Source organism: Lytechinus pictus, chromosome 7 (genome assembly GCF_037042905.1).
Source record: "Lytechinus pictus isolate F3 Inbred chromosome 7, Lp3.0, whole genome shotgun sequence".
NCBI classification, from domain to species: Eukaryota; Metazoa; Echinodermata; class Echinoidea; order Temnopleuroida; family Toxopneustidae; genus Lytechinus; species Lytechinus pictus.
The window spans coordinates 18,470,537-18,492,313 of NC_087251.1; the positions used below are offsets into that span (position 1 = coordinate 18,470,537).

General features: G+C 37.1%; 1 protein-coding gene across 1 annotated transcript in view; it reads right to left on the bottom strand.

Annotated features, from left to right (window-relative positions):
- Positions 1-11,165, bottom strand: part of LOC129264825 (xanthine dehydrogenase/oxidase-like) — a 34,859-nt gene extending 23,694 nt beyond the window's left edge. Inside the window, exons 1-7 of the mRNA XM_054902773.2 lie at positions 10,914-11,165; positions 8,000-8,096; positions 7,328-7,385; positions 6,109-6,205; positions 5,178-5,286; positions 1,617-1,808; positions 658-726 (exon numbers count right to left, since the gene is read on the bottom strand). Coding sequence (XP_054758748.2) covers positions 658-726; positions 1,617-1,808; positions 5,178-5,286; positions 6,109-6,205; positions 7,328-7,385; positions 8,000-8,056 — 582 coding nt within the window. The 5' untranslated portion in view covers positions 8,057-8,096; positions 10,914-11,165. The remainder of the gene's footprint in view (positions 1-657; positions 727-1,616; positions 1,809-5,177; positions 5,287-6,108; positions 6,206-7,327; positions 7,386-7,999; positions 8,097-10,913) is intronic.
- Between the last annotated feature and the right edge of the window lie 10,612 nt (positions 11,166-21,777).

Consider the following 21,777-nt stretch of genomic DNA (forward strand, 5'->3'; position numbering starts at 1 on the left):
ATAGTACTATGTGATGTTCCTTTGATGCGAATAGTTTTAGCCAGATCCTCGAGTGTCATTGTATATTAGTATACTAGTATTCTGTCCCTTGAGTAGTCAGTTAAAATGAGGTACTATTAAATTGTGATATGGACTTATTAGTAAGTTTTCTCTCCAAGGCCAAAGCAAGCAATGATTCAATTATCCTGACAAACTGTACAACATGTATTGTAAGAGAGAAAAACTCATGAAGCAGACTTTATAATTCAAATGTATCTTGAAGATTCAATTCAACCCATTAAGAAAGATCCTGAGGAGTTAAACATAGTAGTATTAGCTGAACAACATTTCAATTAAAATAATACACAAACATCTCTCCCCCACCCCCCCCCCTCTCTCTCTCTCTCGATCTCTACACATGTTTTGAGCTTGATAACTATTATTTTTGTATCACATGCATTTTTTTTATAGTAATTACCCTAATGGAATAATACATTTGTGTGTATTTCATATAGACCATTGCTAAATGTTCTCATTCTGTGAACACTTTGTCTTAGATATCCTCACTGTTATGAATGAGAGGTGATCACCAATTAAGCTTTCGATCAACAACTGATGCCTGTTTAAGCCTTAATTTGCCAAAACTGACTTAATCCACTGCAAGAAAAATTGTATTACCTCTTTATTATCAGGAACACTGTTGTTTTGTGATGGACCATTCTGACAACCTCCTCCACAGCACCCATCCTGAGAAGAAAGAAAGAAATACCTTTTCAACTATTTCTCCTTCTAAGAATATATTATTAGTGATTTTTTTTACACTCACAAACTTCTAAACCAAACCATGGACCGAACGCTAATCCTCAATCTAATTCTTACCCAAAATCAATCCTAACCCTTAAATTATGTAACTCCTGTACCTTTCTTTGCAGGGGTATGAGAGATTAGCTCTTTACCGGTAGTTGATTTCAGCTTTTTTCAGGATAATTTCAGCTTATTTCATCATTCCTGTGTACAAAATTATGTGAGTTCTTTCAATTTCAGCTATTTTTTTACACTCTTCAGCCTTTTTTTTAGCTCTTTTTTTTAGTGACCACTCACACCCCAGTCTGTGTATTATCAGACAGGGTGGTTGGAGGGGTAAATCCTTGTTGACATATTGATAGTTTGCCCCCTCTCCCCCCCCCCCTTCAATGAGCTGCCTACTCGTAGCTTTCTTGCACTTTCACAGCCTCTCCTGTACAGAACATCTTTTTAAAAATAGATCCTTGAGTAACTGAAAGACTTCTTTCTGTTCTATTCTACAGCTGTGCTTTACATGATATATCAATGTACTTGCTGCTATTGACAAAAAAAGTTGAACAAATAACTCAACATCTACCGTAAGGTTTTACGGTATATAAATTATGCACAGATGTGAGTGCATCTGTAGGTTTTGTGAGCATAAGATAAGTATGGAACTGTCATGTTAAACCCATGAAGCTCAGCCGAGTGGGTTTAGACTAGTTTCCATAGTCCTACTGATGCATGAACCTGTGTATCATTTGTTTTATAGAATGGTGGAATTTTGGGGCGAATAAGTAATTATCGGAAGCACAATTGCAAAGAAATTGATTCAAATGACAGTAGACTCTTACCTTCTTTGTAAATGTCTTGTAAGCTTGCAGAATAGGTCTGTAACCCGTACAACGACACAGATTCCCCTCGAATGCTCCATGAATGTCATCCATGGTAGGCTGTGGTTTGTTTCTAAGGAGGGCATACATGGACATCACGATGCCAGGAGTACAGAAGCCGCACTGTGACCCATGAGCCTTTGCAATACGTTCCTGTTTGGACCATGTATGAAAAAGTCTCTTCAAAGCCTTCAAATATCAGTCTCAGCAATTTCTTTTTGTTAGCATTTGTCATATCATTTTTTTAGTCAGTGGGAAAATACATGCCATTCAGACCGATATGATATTGTATTAAGTGGTGGATGGGAATTTGGAGAGGTGAAAATTATGACCATTACCACCACTTTAAAGGTCAAGTCCATCTCAGAAAAATGTTGATTTGATTAAGTAGAGAAAAATCAAACTAGCATAATGCTGAAAGTTTTATCGAAATCGAATGTAAAATAAGAAAGTTATGACTCTTTAAAGTTTTGCTTATTTCTCACAAAACAGTGATACGCACAACTCAGTGACATACAAGTGAGTGAGTCGATGAAGTCCCTCACTCACTATTTCTTTTGTGTTTCATTGTTTGAATTATATGGTGGGGGTACCTAAAGCTACGCACTTTGTTTACAAACGATAAAAACTATGCCAATTTTAATATTCTAACAAATCATCTTTCACAAATTTGTGTTAAATATTGTAAAGATTCATAACCAAAAAGAAAATATCACAAAACTCACTAATACGAAAATCCAACCGTGTTTTCCGAACACCTCTTGATTTCGCCGCCCGATTAGAAGGGGTCCTAAAGCTACACACTCAATTTATCATGCAAAAAAAAAGTATTTCCTGTGCCTAAACTTCTAAATAATGTTCATATTCTTATAGGAAAATATGAAATCAAAGTGAATATAACTCCAAAATTCCAAACAGTTGCTGGTTTTCTCTGTATTTAGCGATTTATTGCAGCCTCTGTAGAAAAAAATGAATAGGAATCGTTCGTCACACTGCAGTCACTAGCTCCACACAGAGTGCGCATTTTGCAATTGAAATTGCATGCGCATTGGAGTGGTGCGTAGCTTTAGGACCCGCGTAGCTTTAGGGCCCCCTACCATACAATATTTCATTTTTTACAGGTTTGGACCAACTTGACTGAGCCATATAGTATTAAACAATGCCAGTTCAACATGTTCAGGGAGGGATTAATCATTGTTTCACTTGAAAATGAGAAAATTAGCATATTTCATATATCATATAATAAAATACATTAAAAAAAGTGAGTGGATGACGTCATAAGTCTCCTCATTTGCATACCGACCAAGATGTGCATACAAAAGTGTGTGAAATTAAGCAAAACTTTAAAATGTAATAATTTTCTTATTTTACATCCGATTTTGATGAAATTTTCAGTGTTATGCTTGTTGCATTTTTCTTTTTATATTCAAATCAACTTTTTGTTGGGGTGGACTTGTCATTTAATGACAACAATGCATACTGTAGGGAATATGAGAATGCTTGGAATACATTATCAAAACCATGCACCATATTGATAGATTGCTTTTAATATACAGTTAGTATCTAGTACCATAATATATACTATGCAATATGTTACCATAGTTAATATAGAACTCTGGATAATAGGCATGAATCATTCAGAAACAGATTTTATTATGGTCTGAATGGATCAGACTAACATATTCTTAAACTGCAGAAATATTCTCTCTCGTATCTCCACATTATAAAGGAAATGACTTTGAGTTTGATTGAAAATGCAGACATTGAAAACCCAATTCCCTACCCCCCCCCAAAAAAAAAAAAAATATATATATATATGTATCAAAGTGAGGTGCCAATGATCAGAACTCTGTCCATTTCCATTATTTGATGTTCATTCAACAGCTACGGATGACACTAAGCACTACCATTGAAAAGGATTCATATTCATATTCAAACAAATGAACCAACCAACCAAAACCTTAGTTCTTTATCCTTGATTACGTTTACACATGAAAGCACATGACTGCATGGTTATAATTTGATATTACAGTTTTACTTTGAAAATAATAGCAGGGGAATGTTATGTGGACTTGCATGAGAAAGAATTATCAGCCATGTCTTCAATCTACACAGTAGTATTGATATGTTTCAAACACACACAGATACAGACCTGTGGTACATCAGATGGTCTCAATAATCATAACCAGTGTCAACACTTGGGCCTCTGGGTAAACAACTTGATTAAACTACACTGCTGCTTATGGTCACACTCATGTAAACAGTAACTTCACAAATTCTTTATCCAATATAAGTGTAAAATTGTGTCCAAAGTCCAAGGTGGAACTCATAAGGATCCCTTTCACTTCCCTCAATTCTTTCAGTTTTAAACCCATCATTTCTTTTACTTCAACTCGCCATCTTAAACGTTATGGCCTTCCCTGCTTTCTTTTTCTCTCAATCATTCCTACAATTATATTCTACTAAAGACTATTGTCTCTTCATATTATGTGGCAGTAATATTGCAGTATGAGAAAATCAACATGTGTCAGCAATGATCTTGGTTTATTCACAAAGTCAAGAATGTATTCACTGGATTTATTTGCGGTTCAGATTTTGAAGATCCTTCTCAAGCATTACATTTCAAATCTACTTTCCTTCTATCGTCTTGTTTTCAATACAGGAAATTATTATTATTTTTTGCAAATTACCTTTTATAAAGAGGCTGGCACGCCTGGATGATCGAGCCAGTGTATGCTGATGTACATATGGCAAGCTATATTATTTTTTTTACATCAACAATTAAATTCTTAATATAAAAGCATAGTGTTTTATATGATTAAAGTCCAGGGGCATGTTTCATAAGAGTTAAACCCTGTTACACCGGATTTCCTAAGTAGTCTCAGGGTGCCCCGAGACCAGTCTCAGGCAGGTTTCTCATCCGTTGTAAACCTACCCAAGACCCCTCGTGATGTGTTCCGAGACCGGTCTCGGGGTGCCCCGAGACGCACCCCGAGCGAGACTGGATTTGGATTCGGTGTAAACGCAAACCTGCCCAAAACTGGTCTGAGATGCGCTACACGTGGAACGATTATCCAAACAATAAACACAGCGCGGGCTTGGCGCCCTGCCAAACCTATCTCGGACAGCTTTGGTAAGTCAGTATAAACGCACAGAAAGCTATCTTGGGCGGCGCCCCGAGACTCGTTATGATTCTGGTGTAATAGGGGGTCAAAAATTTAGGTCAACTTTTGGAAACCAGTCTCGGGGTGACCCGAGACTGGTCTCGGGTAGGAAATCCAGTGTAACAGGGTCTTACACTACCATGGTAACTTTTCCATTATCATAGTAATCTTGATTGTGATCGATTGCGGAGCCTTGTTACCACAATGATAAAGTTACAATATATGTAACTCTTGATGAAACCGGCCCCCAGTGGCTATTTCACAACTTACACAGGATATTTTGGACTCTCCTGGGGCTAATTGCCCCAAGTGGCAATGTGTTCTTTTTTCGGCATTGGTCAGTCCATTTCTTCCTTACCTGCACAGGATGTAGTTTTGTCTTGGTGCTTCCGATACCTTCTACTGTCGTCACTGCTGCACCATGGACAGAGCATACAGGAGCTAGACAGGCATTGACTGCATGGTGACTGATTGGTCAAAGTTCCAGTCAAGAATAACAACTACTCATGACCCCGCATTTGTTCCTGTGACAATTGCATATTTTTAGGATATAAGAAAAGGGTCAGGACTTTCATTAGGAATTCACCAGTAAATACTTTAGGGAGGTTTAAACTTCCAAGAATGACAAAAAAAGATTCTACCGAATGTTACACCACTGCTACACTGCACCAATCCTAGCACAAATACACTTATCCTCAATTCCATCACCCGGTAATTTGTGGAAAAAAAATCACATGTAGCAAATGCTGTGGAAGCAAATGTATGCATGTTGGTGTACAAAGCCTAAAACTGGTACATGTAAAATAGATTTGCAAATCAATTTTCTTTCAGTTATGTTTAGACGACTCAATAGTAAAGTTGATAAATGCTACATGATTGCAATCACATGGATGATGTTCTCTTAACATTGATTAAGTTTACTGTAGCATAATTCAGATCATGCTTGCAATTGCAATTTTTTTTTTTTTTTTGGGGGGGGGAGGACAAACAATTTTATAAGCACAGTAGCGTGCATGTGTACAGCTTTGTTGACCCGGAACGTTCTGGTGTTACTGGATGATTTTAATACTGCTGTGAAAAGTGTCTGAAACAAAGTGATTTACAATTAAATGGTGAGATACAGAAAACATATAAAAAAATTTAATGAATTTTCTAGAATACTGAAAATATTGAATGAAGAGGATGACACCTAGCATTCCATAAAAAAACTAAAATTCATGAAGTTTGGAATTTAGCCAGAGTCACCCTATAACATTACAAAATGCTATTTTTTGTATGAAAAAGGATACACAATTTTGCTGGTATTTCTGTTGTATGATGACACCATAACAGTGCAGGCTCCACAACCTCCTTCAGCGCATCCTAGCTTGGTTCCTGTCAAACCCACTGTCACCATAGTTACCAAGAGTTAAGGTCAACAGTTCACAAATCATAGTGAATCAAGTATCAATAATCAATAATTACTGCTAGTTTCCAAATCTATTTACATTATGAGGGCACCTGACCTAAACAGAAGTCGGATTCATATTATGGCAGGAAATCCATTCGGTATCTTTTAACCATGGTTTTTTTTTTCACCTGCTCCATTATTTTGTCTAATGATGAAACTGAAATTGAAGGATTGGTGAGAAAATAAGAATTCCTGCAAGACAGAAGGCTCAGACTAATGTGCCTCAGGACAAACTGCATCATTTTGTACAAGGATCATCCGGTTACCATAGGCAACGGCTGAAATGCTCTTTATTCATTAACAACTCACCCACCCCTCTTAAAAGGATCTTTGAAATAAATGAAAAATATCTAAAATTTACAAAAATTCTGCAACAAAACATTTTTTGCCAATGCTAATAATCTGGCATTGTTGTACAAGCCACAAGGCCAGATTCCTATGATGGGGCTTTCAGTTATGATATCTGCGGCTAGCCCAACAAAGATCTATAACATCCCTGGGCTATTGAAACAAAGAGTCTTGGAATTCAAAAACTTTTTGGGCAACCCAGGAAAAGCTGTATTTCAAAAGCATAGCAATGGTAATAATATCCAAGACATTTGGAAGTTCATGGAAGGCATTATGACATAATGTGATAAGCGCTATACAAGAACTGCGTTACTATTATGGTGGCAACCTGATATTGTTGAAAACAGTCTCCTGATCCCAGTAAATAACCTTTTCAAAGTTAAAGAAGGTTGCTACTTTATACACATATACATCTAGGTCATAACTATAAAATCAAGCAATTTCTGAGCTGTCCTTGTAGTCTTTAAATTTTGAGATACAAGGTTTGAACAGTCAAGTGATAATAAGCTTTTCTTGAATTTAGAAATTGTATAAAAATGCTTTGTCAGCTCTTGAAAAACTCCATCTCTAAACAACACACATACATTGGATGTAACTGTGGCAGGGAAAAAGCTCTATAAAACTACACATCCCACTTTACAATTCAGCTTGCAACATTAATTCTAAATTGCACTGGAATATTTTCAAGTATATTCTTCCCTAAAGGATACATTTCTTTCGCAGGTAAACTAGGAGTGTCATTTCTGGATCAGGGTTTTTCTCAATGACCTGGAGAAAGTTTAATGAGAAAAACATGTTGATCACATTTTAATTATAATTGTAAATAATTGTACATGTATACAATCACTTCAGCCTCAAAATTTTGAGCACAATTAGTCCTAGAACCCCTTAAAACGCCAATTTACACATGCAAAAAAAAGTGTTGCTTATAATAACACATCTTGATAAAAAGAATACCTTGCTTAGGCTATGTGTAAAAAAAATATTCAGAATCAGATATTTTCTTCCCCAAAACAAAGCAATCATGCGTAAAGAGCCATGGTCTCCAATTTTTATTCATCAGTAACATCAAGACCTTACAGTATATGTGCAAATACATTTTCATTTAAAAGAAAATTAATGGAAAGAGGTTCAAACAAAAGGCAATAAATAAGAAACTGAAATGGGAGAAAATTCTACTTGTTTTTTGTTCATAAAACAGGTCAAAGCAATCTCATAATCTGAAATTTTCTGATACATGAAGTTGTATTAATGAAGATTTATATTCTCACCTCTCAAATAATATTCTGTTTCAATTCCATTGATAATATATTGATCAAGCAAATGTAGCAATCATATGAATAACATCATCAAGTAGTGAGAGTTAGAAGTTTAGAACAAACCTTTTTGCCATTGCAGAAAAACAGAAGTACAGAACCTCCATTCTCTGTGGTCTCCATTCTATAAAAGTACTCTCTTAAAGTTCAAGATCTGGATTTCCTGAAAATAGGGCATTTGTAAATAAGCATCAGATTACCATTTTCATATCTAAATCCATCGAGAAGATTCCCTTCCCCATTTTTTGCAAGGAAGGTTTATAAACAAAAATCCAATGCATGTATTCTACATTCATGAACATGTGATCTGTCACAAGGGGAAATTTTGTTTGGTTGTAATTCTAATTGATTTGATTGGCCCATATGGCCTTTTATTTGCATCCAAGATAAATTCATACATTTAACATGATAAATCAATATTTGAAAAATATTATAAAGAGGCAAGGGATAAAAAAAAGCAAAATACAATTTCAGAGATAACAATTACAACAAATGAAAAGCACAACATACATGTACCGGATGCAGGGATCAGCAAAGAACAGGATGGAATTAGATGTTACAATTACAGCAAGACAATTTAGAATAAATCCCCTAACTTTTTAGCCTTTGATTCCTCATTTCAGTGATGGATCCAGGGGGGCACATCAGGCCTGTGCCCCCATTTTTAGAGCCATAGTCAATATTTTTAATGTAAATATGCCATTTTTACTCAAGTGTGCACCCATCCCCCCTTGAAAGTAGCAGCATGATGGGAATATGCCGTTCAAACGAAAGTGAGGACCTTTTTATTTCTTTTTGCTTGCTCAATTACGAAATAACATTACCGGTTTAAATTTGGTGAAAACTTTTTTTTCTTGTGAAATTTTCCTCGAGAAAATGTACCCCCCCCTTTCGGAAAATCCTAGGTCTCCGCTGCCTCATATACATTATGTACTGTGCACATCAAATATACAAGATTATTGCAAGAGATTATTCTTTGCAATCTAGTCTGCCATTACTATCACACAATACACCCAATAATCTCAGTATATTGCATGGTGGGTATGTGCCGTTCTGGCAGCATTGATTCACTACAATGAGCTGTAATTTTGGTGAAAAGCGGCCGCAGAGCGCTGTCTGACTATCGCCTCTGCACAAGCGCACCCGGCGCCTGTGCCGCCGGGCTAGCTGCATGCACGTATGCCTGTTCCATAGGGATGCATACGCACTCACACGCAGGCAACCCATTCCAAGGACCCCGTTTTCACAAACAATAAGCCCGCTCCACAGCCCCCGTTTTTTGTCTCGCCCGCAGCACATACCAACCACTTTTTTGGTCGAGTACCCCCCCCCCCCCCCGGGGTCTTACAGACAGCAGAATCCTGACATCGAGGCAGTAGCCAGACCCTCAAAAAAGGGGAAAAAGGCCTTGTTTGTTCACTCGATTTCAAAATTGCAAACAAAACTGGCCGATCAATATACCAATGGAGCATATGCGCAAACTAGACTCGGTCAGGATTCTGCTGTCCGTTAGAGTATGATTTATTTTTATTCTTCTTTAATTTTGGGTGTTTTTGGTACCCCAACCTCGAAGGTATCCATGTTATTACAGGGGCCGCGGAAGTGGGGGAGCTGGGGGGCTTCAGCCCCCCCCCCCCACTTTTTTCCAAAACCATGTACAAAAACATAAAAATTACCATATGATTGTGATTTTTTGCAAGGTCAGCCCCCCCCCCCTTCTTTGAAATCCGTTCCACGGCCCCTGTATTACCCGAGGCAGCCTACTGTATGCCTGGTTACCATCTGGGTTACTCACATCATACATGTAGACCAAAACTAAAACTGAATTAGCCTTGAGGACTCCATGATGATGTTTTTTTTAATATTTTGACGTATACTTCTTCATCATGGAGCCTTGACACTCTTTCCATAGACGCTGCAGCGACACCTACGCACCCGGATGGATTTCCCTAGAAAATAGACCTGACCCTTTATTATTTATAATCACGTATTAAATTTTAATACGTGATTATAAATAATTAGTATATTTTACTAATTATTTATAATCACGTATTAAATTTTAGTATTTGTAAAATATTAATTTTTATCTAAAAATTGTTATTCAAAACGGCATCGCTAATCGGATGTACGTCATAACGAAGCGGTTCAAGGGTCAGGTATTTGCTTTGTTGACAAAAGGATCGAGGGATCTACACGAGATCGGTCTGGTAAGAAACGTCTAATTTTTACCAATTTATAGTGAAATTATTTTTATCCCTTTATACGCATGATTAGGCGCATGAAGATTCATAGATAAATAAAATTCACCCCTACAAACCGATTTCACCTTTTAACTCACGCACACATATTGCGAGGTTAGTATTAGCTAAGTATACTAACCTCGCACCATGAACCGCGTTTGGCAGTTGATTTCCAACTGGTGGGTCGCACGTGCTGCGATCCCACTTCTGATGTCCACAACACACGACTTCTATTGCTTGATTTTTCTGTGCGCGGCGGTATGTAATGAACCCTGGCTTGAGTGCTTTAACTATGGATTTCCTAGGGAAATCCATCCGGGTGTGTAGGTATCGCTGCAGCGTCTATGGAAAGAGTGTCAAGGCTCCATGATGAAGAAGTATATATATGTCAAAATATTTAAAAAAAACATCATCATGGAGTCCTCAAGGCTAAACTGAATAGCTTCAGGTTCAGTCTCTGTATTTTGGTTGTTCCACTGTCAGCTGAACTAGCCAGGCGGCTTCTTGAGACTCTAAGCCTACGTTAGTAAATGATTTTTTCCTCTCAAGAAGCCGCCTGGCTAAGCTGAACTACGTCTACGTTGGCCTCTCTCATCAATACATATGATAGGAAAATGTCAGAAATTGTTAAGTAAATCCCCAGACCCCAGAAACGGCGGTTATTCCTGTTGGCCCTGTTTTCTCACATCATCATTGGCACGTCATCATGTCATGATCATATTTCTTGAATTTGGTCTTACCCGTTTGGTTTCAATATGCGTAGGCGTAGCTTGCCTTGATTGAGTCTAAGTCTAAGAATTCAGTTCAGTTTTCCTCTACAAGCAGTTGATTTTTTTTATTCGAATGAGAAAGGGCAGGTTGGTTGGTTGAACTTCGTCAGGTTGGTTGCCTTCCACAATTCAACAACAAACAGCTTTTATGTAATGCATGCACTTCTCGTGCAGTGTGCCCATGCATGACATAGGCCTACCGTATGCATGTACAATACACACATCATTGATTCACTGACAACACACGTAACGGAGCTAACGCTCTAGATAGTCTTATTTTCAATTATGTTTTATCAACTAATATGCAATAAAACTTAATTATTGAAAAATTTGAAGTTTTTGAAGGAATAATAGATAACTTAATACTTAAATTATATTTTTCACAAGCAATTATTGAAATATTATTTCTTCAAACGTTTCTTATTCAACTTTAGTTACTACAAAGGGCTTTTACGCACAGACTAATCAAAATAGGGGTGTGTCAAAGGTGTGTCCTCGGCATAGAGATCTCTATGGTCCACGGTCACTCAAGAAATGTCCATTGAGAAGGCAGCAGTTGGCATGTATCGCCTTTTCTCTCTCGGCCTTCTGAGCTGCTGACTGCAAATTCATTATCTAAACTTTCATTTCCATTCATTTGTCAGAACTTTCATGACTTTAAAATTAAAATAAATAAAAACTCTAAACTTTCTTTAATAAAAATGATTGAAAATTTGAGGTGCCATAATAGGCCTACATAGGCCTATTCTAAGTTTACGGTCAATTGGGAGCTATTGTATTTACCTTTCAAATTAATTCCTTTCATTTAAAAATAAAGTGTGAGAGAAGACAGAATAAGTCATTTATTTATGTGACAGTAGCGTACGCAGGGTTTTTGTGGTAAGGCCGGGTGGAATATCGGTTTGTAGCTATATACCCTGGGCAGTGGCGTAGCTACGGGGGGGGGGCGTGGGGGGGGGGGGCACGTGCCCCCCCCCTGAGATTTGGTGTGCCCCCCCCCCCGGTGCCCCCCTGAAAAAAATTGGCAGAGCAAAAAAAAGGGAGAAAGAAGAAAAGAAAAAAGGAAAAGAAGAAGAAAGACAGAAGAAAAAAGAAGAGGAAAATAAGAGGATGAAGATGAGTGAATGAAATAATGTGAGGGGAACAAATCTTTCATATCTTACTATATACAATTTTTGCTTGCGCTTCGCGCCAGAATTGCCTGTTCGATGAGATTCATATCTTGCTCAATAGGCTGATATGGAGCAAGTTTTGAAGTCAATATACAAAACATATTTTAGCTCGGACATCAAGCTTTCATTATTTTTTTTCATTTACAAATTTAAGTCTCTGTAAGATGTCCGTTTTATGGTCTACATATCAGCATTTTAAGCTCACGATGCGTGGTCACATTGTTTGATGTGCCAAGTTCATATTGTCTACGTGTATTCCATAATGTTCCATTAAACAAATGTATTCAGAATGCCCAGATTCTAGGTCTAAATCTAAAACATGCGTGATAGCCTGCATGATCTTAAATTATCCAGTTTCACATCAGAATATCAATAATTGTCTGCTCACGCTTCATGATCGCATTATTAATAATACCCAATTAACTATATCCTATTCATGATTTACAAAATATGAATAGAGTGTCCCGCTTTTAGGTCTAAAATCTCAATTTTCTTCCTCTCGCGCTTCGCGCTCGCATCAATTGTTTAGTTACATACCTATCCCATTCATTAATACAAAAAGTGCTTTAATGACCATTTTTTAGGTCGGAATGTCAAAAAAATTTAGACCTAGAACGCGTTGATACACGTTTTGAACTGATCGGAAAGGTAGGCCTACCTGCTAAAGACTGCTTGCAGTTAGCCATGAAGTCGTTACATATATCAACAATCAAATAATGCGAGCGCGAAGCACGAGCTGAAAAAAATTGACATTTCTACATAAAGAATGGAAAACTTTAATCAATTTTTGTAAGCATGAACGGGATAGCTATATAACTAAAGAATTGATGCGAGCGCGAAGCGCGAGCGGAAAAATTATAGTTTTAGACCTAGAACGGGACACTCTATTCATGTTTTGTAAATCATGAAAAGGATGAGTAAGAGGGGATCTTCCTACATTAATAATGCGAGCGCAAAGCGCGACTAGAAAATGATTGTATACGTTTTGAACTGATCGAAATGTGCCTTTTAAGGACTGCTTGCAGTTAGCCATGAAGACGTTACATATTTCAACAATCAAATAATGCGAGCGCGAAGCGCGGGCGGAAAAATTTGAGATTTAGACCTAGAACGGGACACTCTATTCATGTTTTGTAAATCATGAAAGGAATGAGAAAGGGGGGATCTTCCTACATTAATAATTCGAGCACAAAAGGCGAGCAGAAAATGTTTGATATTGTGATCTGAAACTGGATAACTGAATGAACATGCGCGCGCGTGTTTCGGATTTAGACCTAGAATCTAGGCATTCTAAATACATCTTTTATCATGAAAATAAAAGCGAGCGCGAAGCGTGAGCTTAAAGTATTTAATATTCCGATCTGAAAAGGGAGGTAATTTTAGCTTTATATTTTAAACACTTTGTAGGAAAATTGTAAAGTGGATATAAATCGCACTTGGTAAAGAGCTGATATTTTTCATTATTACTTTGAGTTTGAGACATAGGACCGTGACATCCTCAGGACATGTTATCATATGAATATGACGACTTTGTATCTTCCTATTCATCTTGCTTGCTAAGCGCGAGATTAAACAAAAGGGACAATTTATTTATTAAATTGATATCTTATTTATTAATACATAATGAGGGCGCGGAGTCTGATGATATTATGGCCTGAACGCTGTACATTTCAAGCACTTTTTTATTATGAATAGGATGCATCAGTAATCAGTTGATATATTTTTAACCATTAATGCGAGCGTAAATCGCGAGCCGAAATTTTTGATAGACTGTCATGGAAAGGGGATTTTTAAGTAATTTGTTATATAATCAATATTGAGACATTCATAAAAAGCCAATCAAAATGCAAGCATGGCAGCGCTAGCTGATACGTTTTGACAATCAGACCTGAAAAGAGATATTTTGAAAACATTATGGAATACATGAAAATAATAGGTACCTGATAAATACAAATTCGCGAGCGCGCAGCGCGAGCGGAAAATTTTAATATTCAGACCATAAAACTGACATTTTTACAGAGCACTTTTTAAAAATCAATTTGTAAATCACACAAATTAATGAAAGTTCGATTTCCGAGAAGAAACATGTTTTGTATATTAACTTTCAAACTTGATATTTAAGCTCCATGTTGAACAAGATATGTGAATCACTTAACAGGCAATGCGGGCGCAAAGCGCGAGCGAAATTTTTATATAGTGACATGAAATTTTTGTTTTCCAAGTCTTCCTCTCATCTTATCTTATTCACTCGTCTTCCTCCTCTTCTTTTTTCTCTTTTCGTTTTCTTCCTTTTTTCTTTCTTTCCCTTTTTTTCTTTTTTTGCTCCGCCAATAGTAGGGGCCCAGGCCCCTCGGGCCCCCACCTGGATCCGCCTATGAAAATACATGGGTGCAATCGTTTAAAAACATGAATTTCTTTTCATTATAACCTTGGTTTTTATTAGTTTTGTTTAACTAGGAAGGCATTTTTTTTCAAGCAATCTGCTTATGATGAAAATCTTGCAAATTGTGCATATTATAACAATGTGGTAGTAGATCATTTTAGTTTGGAATTATATTTTTAGTACAGTAGTTCTGATTCATGCAAAAAAAAAGTATATATAGGCCTAATCAGTTTTTTATGTTCGCTATGTCATGAAAAATGTATTTTATGCATGGTATTATTGTGGAAGAAAACAGTAAATCCAATCAAATAAAAATTTATCGTCTTCAAACATGACTTTATTTCATTTCTTTCATCATTAATTTTATTTCCTTTCTTTAAGAGATCCGGGTTGCAACACTGATTTTTAAAGCATTGTTTCACTAGATTCAAAACAATATTCACTTTCTTCAGATCATGATGATAATCACAATTATCATTTAAACTTCCATGCATATCAAATAGTAACGACAATAGCGGTATAATAATTTTACTGCGTAACGTGGTATTCACTTCCACAGGTTGAGTTTGAAATCCCAGATGTCCGACGACTTAAGGGGCAGCATGAAGATCAGTGGCGCAACTACGGGGGCATGGGGGGGCCCTTTCCCCACCAATCGGCTGGCAAAAAAGGCCCGGGAAAAAAGGCAGAAAGAAAGAAATACATAGTGGGGGAAGAAGAATTATATCATATTATATTATATCATATATATCATAATATATTACATTACATAAGAATTTTTTTTCTTCATGACATTATGAAACAATTTGCTTCGGGCCTATTTGTTCATCACTCCTGGTGCTCGCATTATCTGTTTAATGAGATATATAATCCTGTTGTATACATCACAAGTCATTTTCAAGTAAATATACATCAAATATATTTTCTCGCACTTTGAGTTATTATTGAGTGACATAATATGCTTCTTTTTCATGACTACTGAAAGTGATTCCCCCTTTAAAGGTCTGAATATAAAACATTTCCAGTCCGTGCTTATGGTGTGATACGTCTGATCTTCATGAATTCCTAAAAACAGTCCTAAAAATTTCTTTTTTTTCTGGTCTGAATATCGCGCTCGCATCATTTGGTTAGTAAAATACGTATGGCCTTATAGAATTCCTACAAAAAGTCTTAGAATACACCTCTTCAGGTCTAAATTTTAAAAAATTTCAGCTCGCGCTTCGCACTCGCAATATTTGATTAGTGAGATATGTATCATGTACGTGATTACAATGTCTAAAAAAAGTGCTTCATGATTGTGTTAAGGTGTAATTCTAACAAAATCAGCAAGCAACTGAGCGCCTTGGCTCTCGCATTATATGACTATGGTAAGATATGTATGCTCTCCGCCATGAATTCTTAAGTCCTCAAAATGTCCCTAGTTGGGGTCAATATATACAATTTTTTTTAGCTAGCGCTTCGCACTTGCATTGTTTGTTTTGTGAGATAGGTATGCGTATCATGATTAAAAAGTTTGCTTATAATGTAATTTTTAAGGTCTGTACAATATCACAAATTTTCAGCTCGCGCTTCACGCTCGCATTAGTTGATCAGTGAGATACATATCCGTTTAATGGAACAGTCCTTTAATTGTCTCTAATAGGTCAGTATACCTGGCAATTGAGCGCGCTTCGCGCGCCCACTAAGTGACTCAAAAATTTTGCAGGTGCCCCCCAATGCCGTGACCCACGGTACGCCACTGATGAAGATATGCCGCTGCATTATGGTGCTTTTAGACAGACAACCAGCTATATTAACTTGTATGCATGTATAGTTCAGATCTGCAAAGTATTTTTTACCCTTTAAGTTCTGTTATCTGCTCTGATGAGCTTTGAGCATCTACGATGGAAAATGGGCTTTACAAATGTTTTATTACTTTATATTATGCATGCACCTGATGTTGGTACTACTTTAACACAAAGAAAGGGAAGGAAATAAGTAGGAAGAGGGAAGAGGGGAGAGGGGCAACAAGGAAAGCGAGTGCATAGGGAATAAAAAAGGATAAAAATTCATCTAGGCCTACATGAAACTAATCGGGAGCAAAAACATAAAGAAATGGGCTCAAATCTTAGGCCTTAATTACAGGGGACTGAGTCATACTTATATAATGACCCCTTAAAGCAGAGAGTCAATCGCCAATCTTGATAAAGCTGATTGTTCACAACATTGCATACATTGAGTCACAGCCGGCCCGTGCCCCCCCCCCCCCCTTGAGAGGCACAATTAAAAATTTTAATGTAAATATGCTGTTAAAACACAAGTGTGCCCCCCCCCCCTTTGAAAGTAAGGACCTTTTTTTTATTTGCTTGTCAAATTTTTTCGTGGACGAAATGTACTTGATTTTTGGTTGAAAACCTTGGTGGAAAATCATGGATCCGCCCCTGCATTGAATAGTTTATTCCTTGATTACCTGACAACGAAATTAACCATGTCGTCGGATTGTCAATCCAAAATTTTGTCAAATCAAGAACTCAATTACCAAACTCTGTCTCGCCGTGCTGCCCTCTACAGCCCGAAAGAAGGATTTGAAAGTCTATTAATAAGAAACAAAGAAAAATACAAAACAAAATAATAAGAAGGACGAGAAATATTAGAAGAGAGGGGGAATATGTTTAGAAAGATATTAATAAAAAAATATATACACAGAAGTTGATAATAAAAACAGTACACCATCCAATTTTGTCCTTACAATGTACAATTAATTATCACATACGTTATTTACAATTATGTAATTTCATATTTGAATTGTTAATTTTGACGAAAATTTTAGGAAATTCTATATTTAGTAGCCGTTAGGTTAGCTGGTGTGCCGTTTTCTACGAACAATCATTTAGCACGCGCGATATTTAATTTGTATTAAAGTGTTATTCCACGAAGATGTTTAATTTTGTAGGACCTACTAATATAATAGGTGGATGGGTGACTAATCTATATTAATATGTCATAATCGACTCACTGGCGTAAATCCCGGGGGGGATGGGGGGGATATATCCCCCCCACTTTTCGAGGAGGGGGGGATGGCCTGTACAAACATCCCCCCCCCCCCACTTTTTACGAAAGAAATTTAAAAAAAAATCACAAGAGATAATTGTTTTATTGGTGAAAATTCTTCCTAAAATACCGCTTAACAAATAAAACAATATTATTGAATCATAAAATGCAAATAAAGAGCCAGTTCACCATTTCCAAACGAAATACTTATGTCCTTATTATAACATTGAAGAGAAATCCCCGTTTCTTCCAATTCATCAACGTTGGGGTCTTTGAGAAGGGATTAAGATGGAATGTCAATTTTTTTTCAATGTAATCTCTAATAAAACAATTAAACCATCATGGGGTAAAAAGATAATAATATTGGAGGGGTATTTGCCATATGGACATACAGTGGCGTAACTACGGGGGGGGGGAGGGGGGCACATGCTCCCCCCCCCCCCATCGGCTGACCAAAACAAAAACGGGGAAATGGGGAAAAATAGAAAAGAGGGAGAAAGGAAGAGAAACGTAGTGGGAAAGAAGAAAATATTATTCATTATAATGTTGTATTATAATTATGTTATGTTACATTACATAATAAATATTTTTATCATAACTTCATGAAACATAATTTGCCCAGGGCCTACGTCTTCATAGTTCCTGGTGCTCGCATTGTCTGTTCAACGAGATATATAATCCTGTTGTACTAAAACATCCCGTTTTCAAGTCAATATAAACTAAATATATTTCCTAGCACTTGAGTTATCATTGTTTTATGTAGTGACATGAGCTTCTTTTACATGATTAAAAAGGTGATTGCCCAATGTTAAGGTCTTCGTATATATAAAAACATTTCCTTCCGTGATTACGTTCGCATTAGTGGATTGGTGAGATATGTCTGCTCTTCATGAATTCTTAAAATCAGTCCTTGAAATGTCCCTTCTTCTGATCTGAATATCAAAAAAGTTCAGCTCGCGCTTCGCGCTCGCATCATTTGGTTAATGAAATACGTATGGTCCTAGTTAATTCCTACAAAGAAACCTTAGAATGCCCCACTTCAGGTCTTAATTATCTAAATTATCTAAATTTTCAGCTCGCGCTTCACGCTCGCAATATTTGATTAGTGAGATGCGTATGATAATCATGATTGCAACGAGTACAAAAAGTGTTTCATGTGTTCAGATGTAATTCTAATAAAATCAGCAAGCGCTTGGCACTTGCATTAGATGACTATGGTGAGATATGCATACTCTTAATGGATTCCTAAAATATATTCCTTAAAATCTCGCTGTTTGGGGTCAAAATATACGAAAATTTCAGCTCGCGCTTCGCGCTCGCATTGTTTAGCGAGACAGGTACCTATCATGATTACACAAATTTGATTATAATGTCCCTTCTTAGGTGTGAATATAAAAAATTTAGCTCGCGCTTCGCGCTCGCATTATTTGATCAGTGAGATACATATCCGTTCAATGACATTGTCCTTAAAATGTCTCTATTAGGTCAGAATAACTAGCAACCGAGCGCGCTTCGCGCGCTCACTCAGTGATTCGAAAATTTTGCTGGTGCCCCCACAATGCCGTGACCCACGGTATGCCACTGTGGACATATCAATTACAATTCCTTGCATATCTAAAAACATGATAACAAAACAAAAAAAGCCAAAATATTTCAGTCATCCCCCCCACCCCTCAACACGGATTTACGCCAGTGATTAATCGTCATCAATGGTTTGACGTCGTATGGATCACTTTCCTTTGCCGACGACGTCCTACTTACGAAAGCGACTGGCGCGTATATAATCTGGAGAGATTGAAGAGCGCCATCATAATAACTCAACAACAACAACACTCGTGAACCCACGCCATTGAACTCCACTCATCCGCTTTCCCACCTTCGTCTTTCTCATTATCCTCCCCCCCCCCAAGCGCGGTTGGATATTAAAAGTTTTTTTGGGGCTGGAGCTGGGGGGGGGGGCTTCAAAAAATTTCGACGTTGGTTTATTCAATACAATGAAAGTGGCCTATAGTGGATAGCCTTATACTGCTCAAGCAGCTAGTCTCCCCCTTACAAAAAACATATATTTCTAATAGTATGCGAGGGAGCGTAGCGACCGTGCTAAATAAAAGCACATTTACAAAATGCTTGAGAATTTTTCATCTATATTATATACATTAGGGCCTGATGTTTGTTTTTTTTTATAGATGTAGATGAGGGCATTTAACGATAAGGGGGGGGGGGAGGACTAGTTATAAGGAAATGGGCTTGTGTTGTTACTCTATCCAGGCGTTTTCAAAAAGACTTTTAACGTAAAAAGTGAAACATGGACGGAGATGGGGTTTTAATGTCAATGAAACCCCCTTAAAAATATTACGAGGGAGAATGTGGTGACCAAGGAGAAATTTTTTAAAGGGAAATCTAGCATTTGGGGCACCTTATGAACTTTTAAATGTACATCTGCAACATCGTTAAATTACTGAATGGGATACTCAACATGCATGAAGGCAGCAAAAGAATACGACCCAAATGAATGATCATTGTGCCCTCTATAACACAAAGATTACACAATATAGTATTATAGAGAATATAGTCGAATCATTCTCCATGTTGCTTCTATCATGGGGCAGGGAGCAGGAGGTGATGGCCACGATAAATGATATAATAATAAAATATTGGGGATGCGGCAAACATATCGATTTGCCCTGCCCAATAATTTTGACAAAATGAAAAATTTAAGAATCCATTGGAAAATGTGTTTGAAAAAAAACATCTTAAAGCGCTATAAAACATTAAACTTGACATAAAAATACTATTAAACATGTAAAATTGTAAATTTATCGGTGTGCTTCACGTGCAAAATACTACATTGTAATTTGGGCCACAGAGCGCGCCGAAAATTTTGTCTTCACCCCCTCTCGCCATCCGAAACATCGATCGGCAATCCTGACTCTATTCCTATAATATGTTTTAAATAAGTTTAGCCTCAATCGGAGGGTATATACAGAGCCATTTTCTTTAAAAAATATTTTTTTAAATGACGAAAATTCGGAGTTTAGCCTCAATCGGAGGGTATATACAGAGCCATTTTCTTTAAAAAATATTTTTTTAAATGACGAAAATTCGGAGCGCTTTTGACAAAATCACGGACAGGTTCAGGGTTAAAACTTCAATTTTATGGCATTATAGCTTTGTTATATTCGTGGTGGATGAAGTATATAGGGTGGTTAATTTTGGGGGGGGGGGGAGTTGCAAGGCACATATTGTAGGAGATCATTCGAGTTTTATACTCGCATTAATGTATTTTGCATTTAGATGATATTTTGCGAGATAGCGTTTAGCGACCGAGCGAGAAAATTTTCGGATTTGAATAGTAAAAACTTTGATTTTAAAGCACTTTAAGGACATGAATGGAATACTACATTGATCAATACAAAAAATACGCAATTATAGGGCCTACATAATCTATTTTGGGGGTTTGTGCTAGGATTTTTTTTGGGGGGGGCTACGGTCCCCAAAGCCCCCCCCCCCCCCTCGCCTAAAACCGCGCCTGAATCCTCCTCGATATTATTCTCTTCTTCTTTTATCATCACTATCATCATCTTCTCTTCCTCCTTCTGCTTTTTCTCTTTCTTTTTTTTTTCTTCTTCTTCTTGTTCTTCTAATTCTTTTTCTTCTTTGTCTTTTTTCTTATCCTTCTTCTCCTTCCTCCTCCTCCTCCAAGCTCCTTCATCTTCATCTTCATCTTCTTCTTCTTAAAAATGATAATAATAATAATAATAATAGGCATTTATATAGCGCCATCTATCTAGAAATATTCTATTCCGAGGCGCGATGTTATTATCATTATTAGCACGGCTTTAGCTCGAGCTGCCTTTCAGCGCTCATGCATTCAAGGAATTAATCCTGCCGGGTACCCATTCACCTCACCTGGGTTGAGTGCAGCACAATGTGGATAAATTTCTTGCTGAAGGAAATTACGCCATGGCTGGGATTCGAACCCACGACCCTCTATTTCAAAGTCAGAAGACTAATCCACTGGGCCACAGCGCTCTTCTGCTTCTTCTCATTCTTTTTCTTGGAAGGTCTTCGCAACCACGGGCGATGATGGTTAAAATAAATACTTTTTGATGGGAAGAGGAGTTAACGATAAAAATCGCCATTCACGAGAACAGACTCCATCGTACTTTGTTCCATAATTCCATGATTCACTAGAGAATAATTTATACCCGATGCGTAAATTCGTAGGAAATGCGTTCAGCAATTTCAA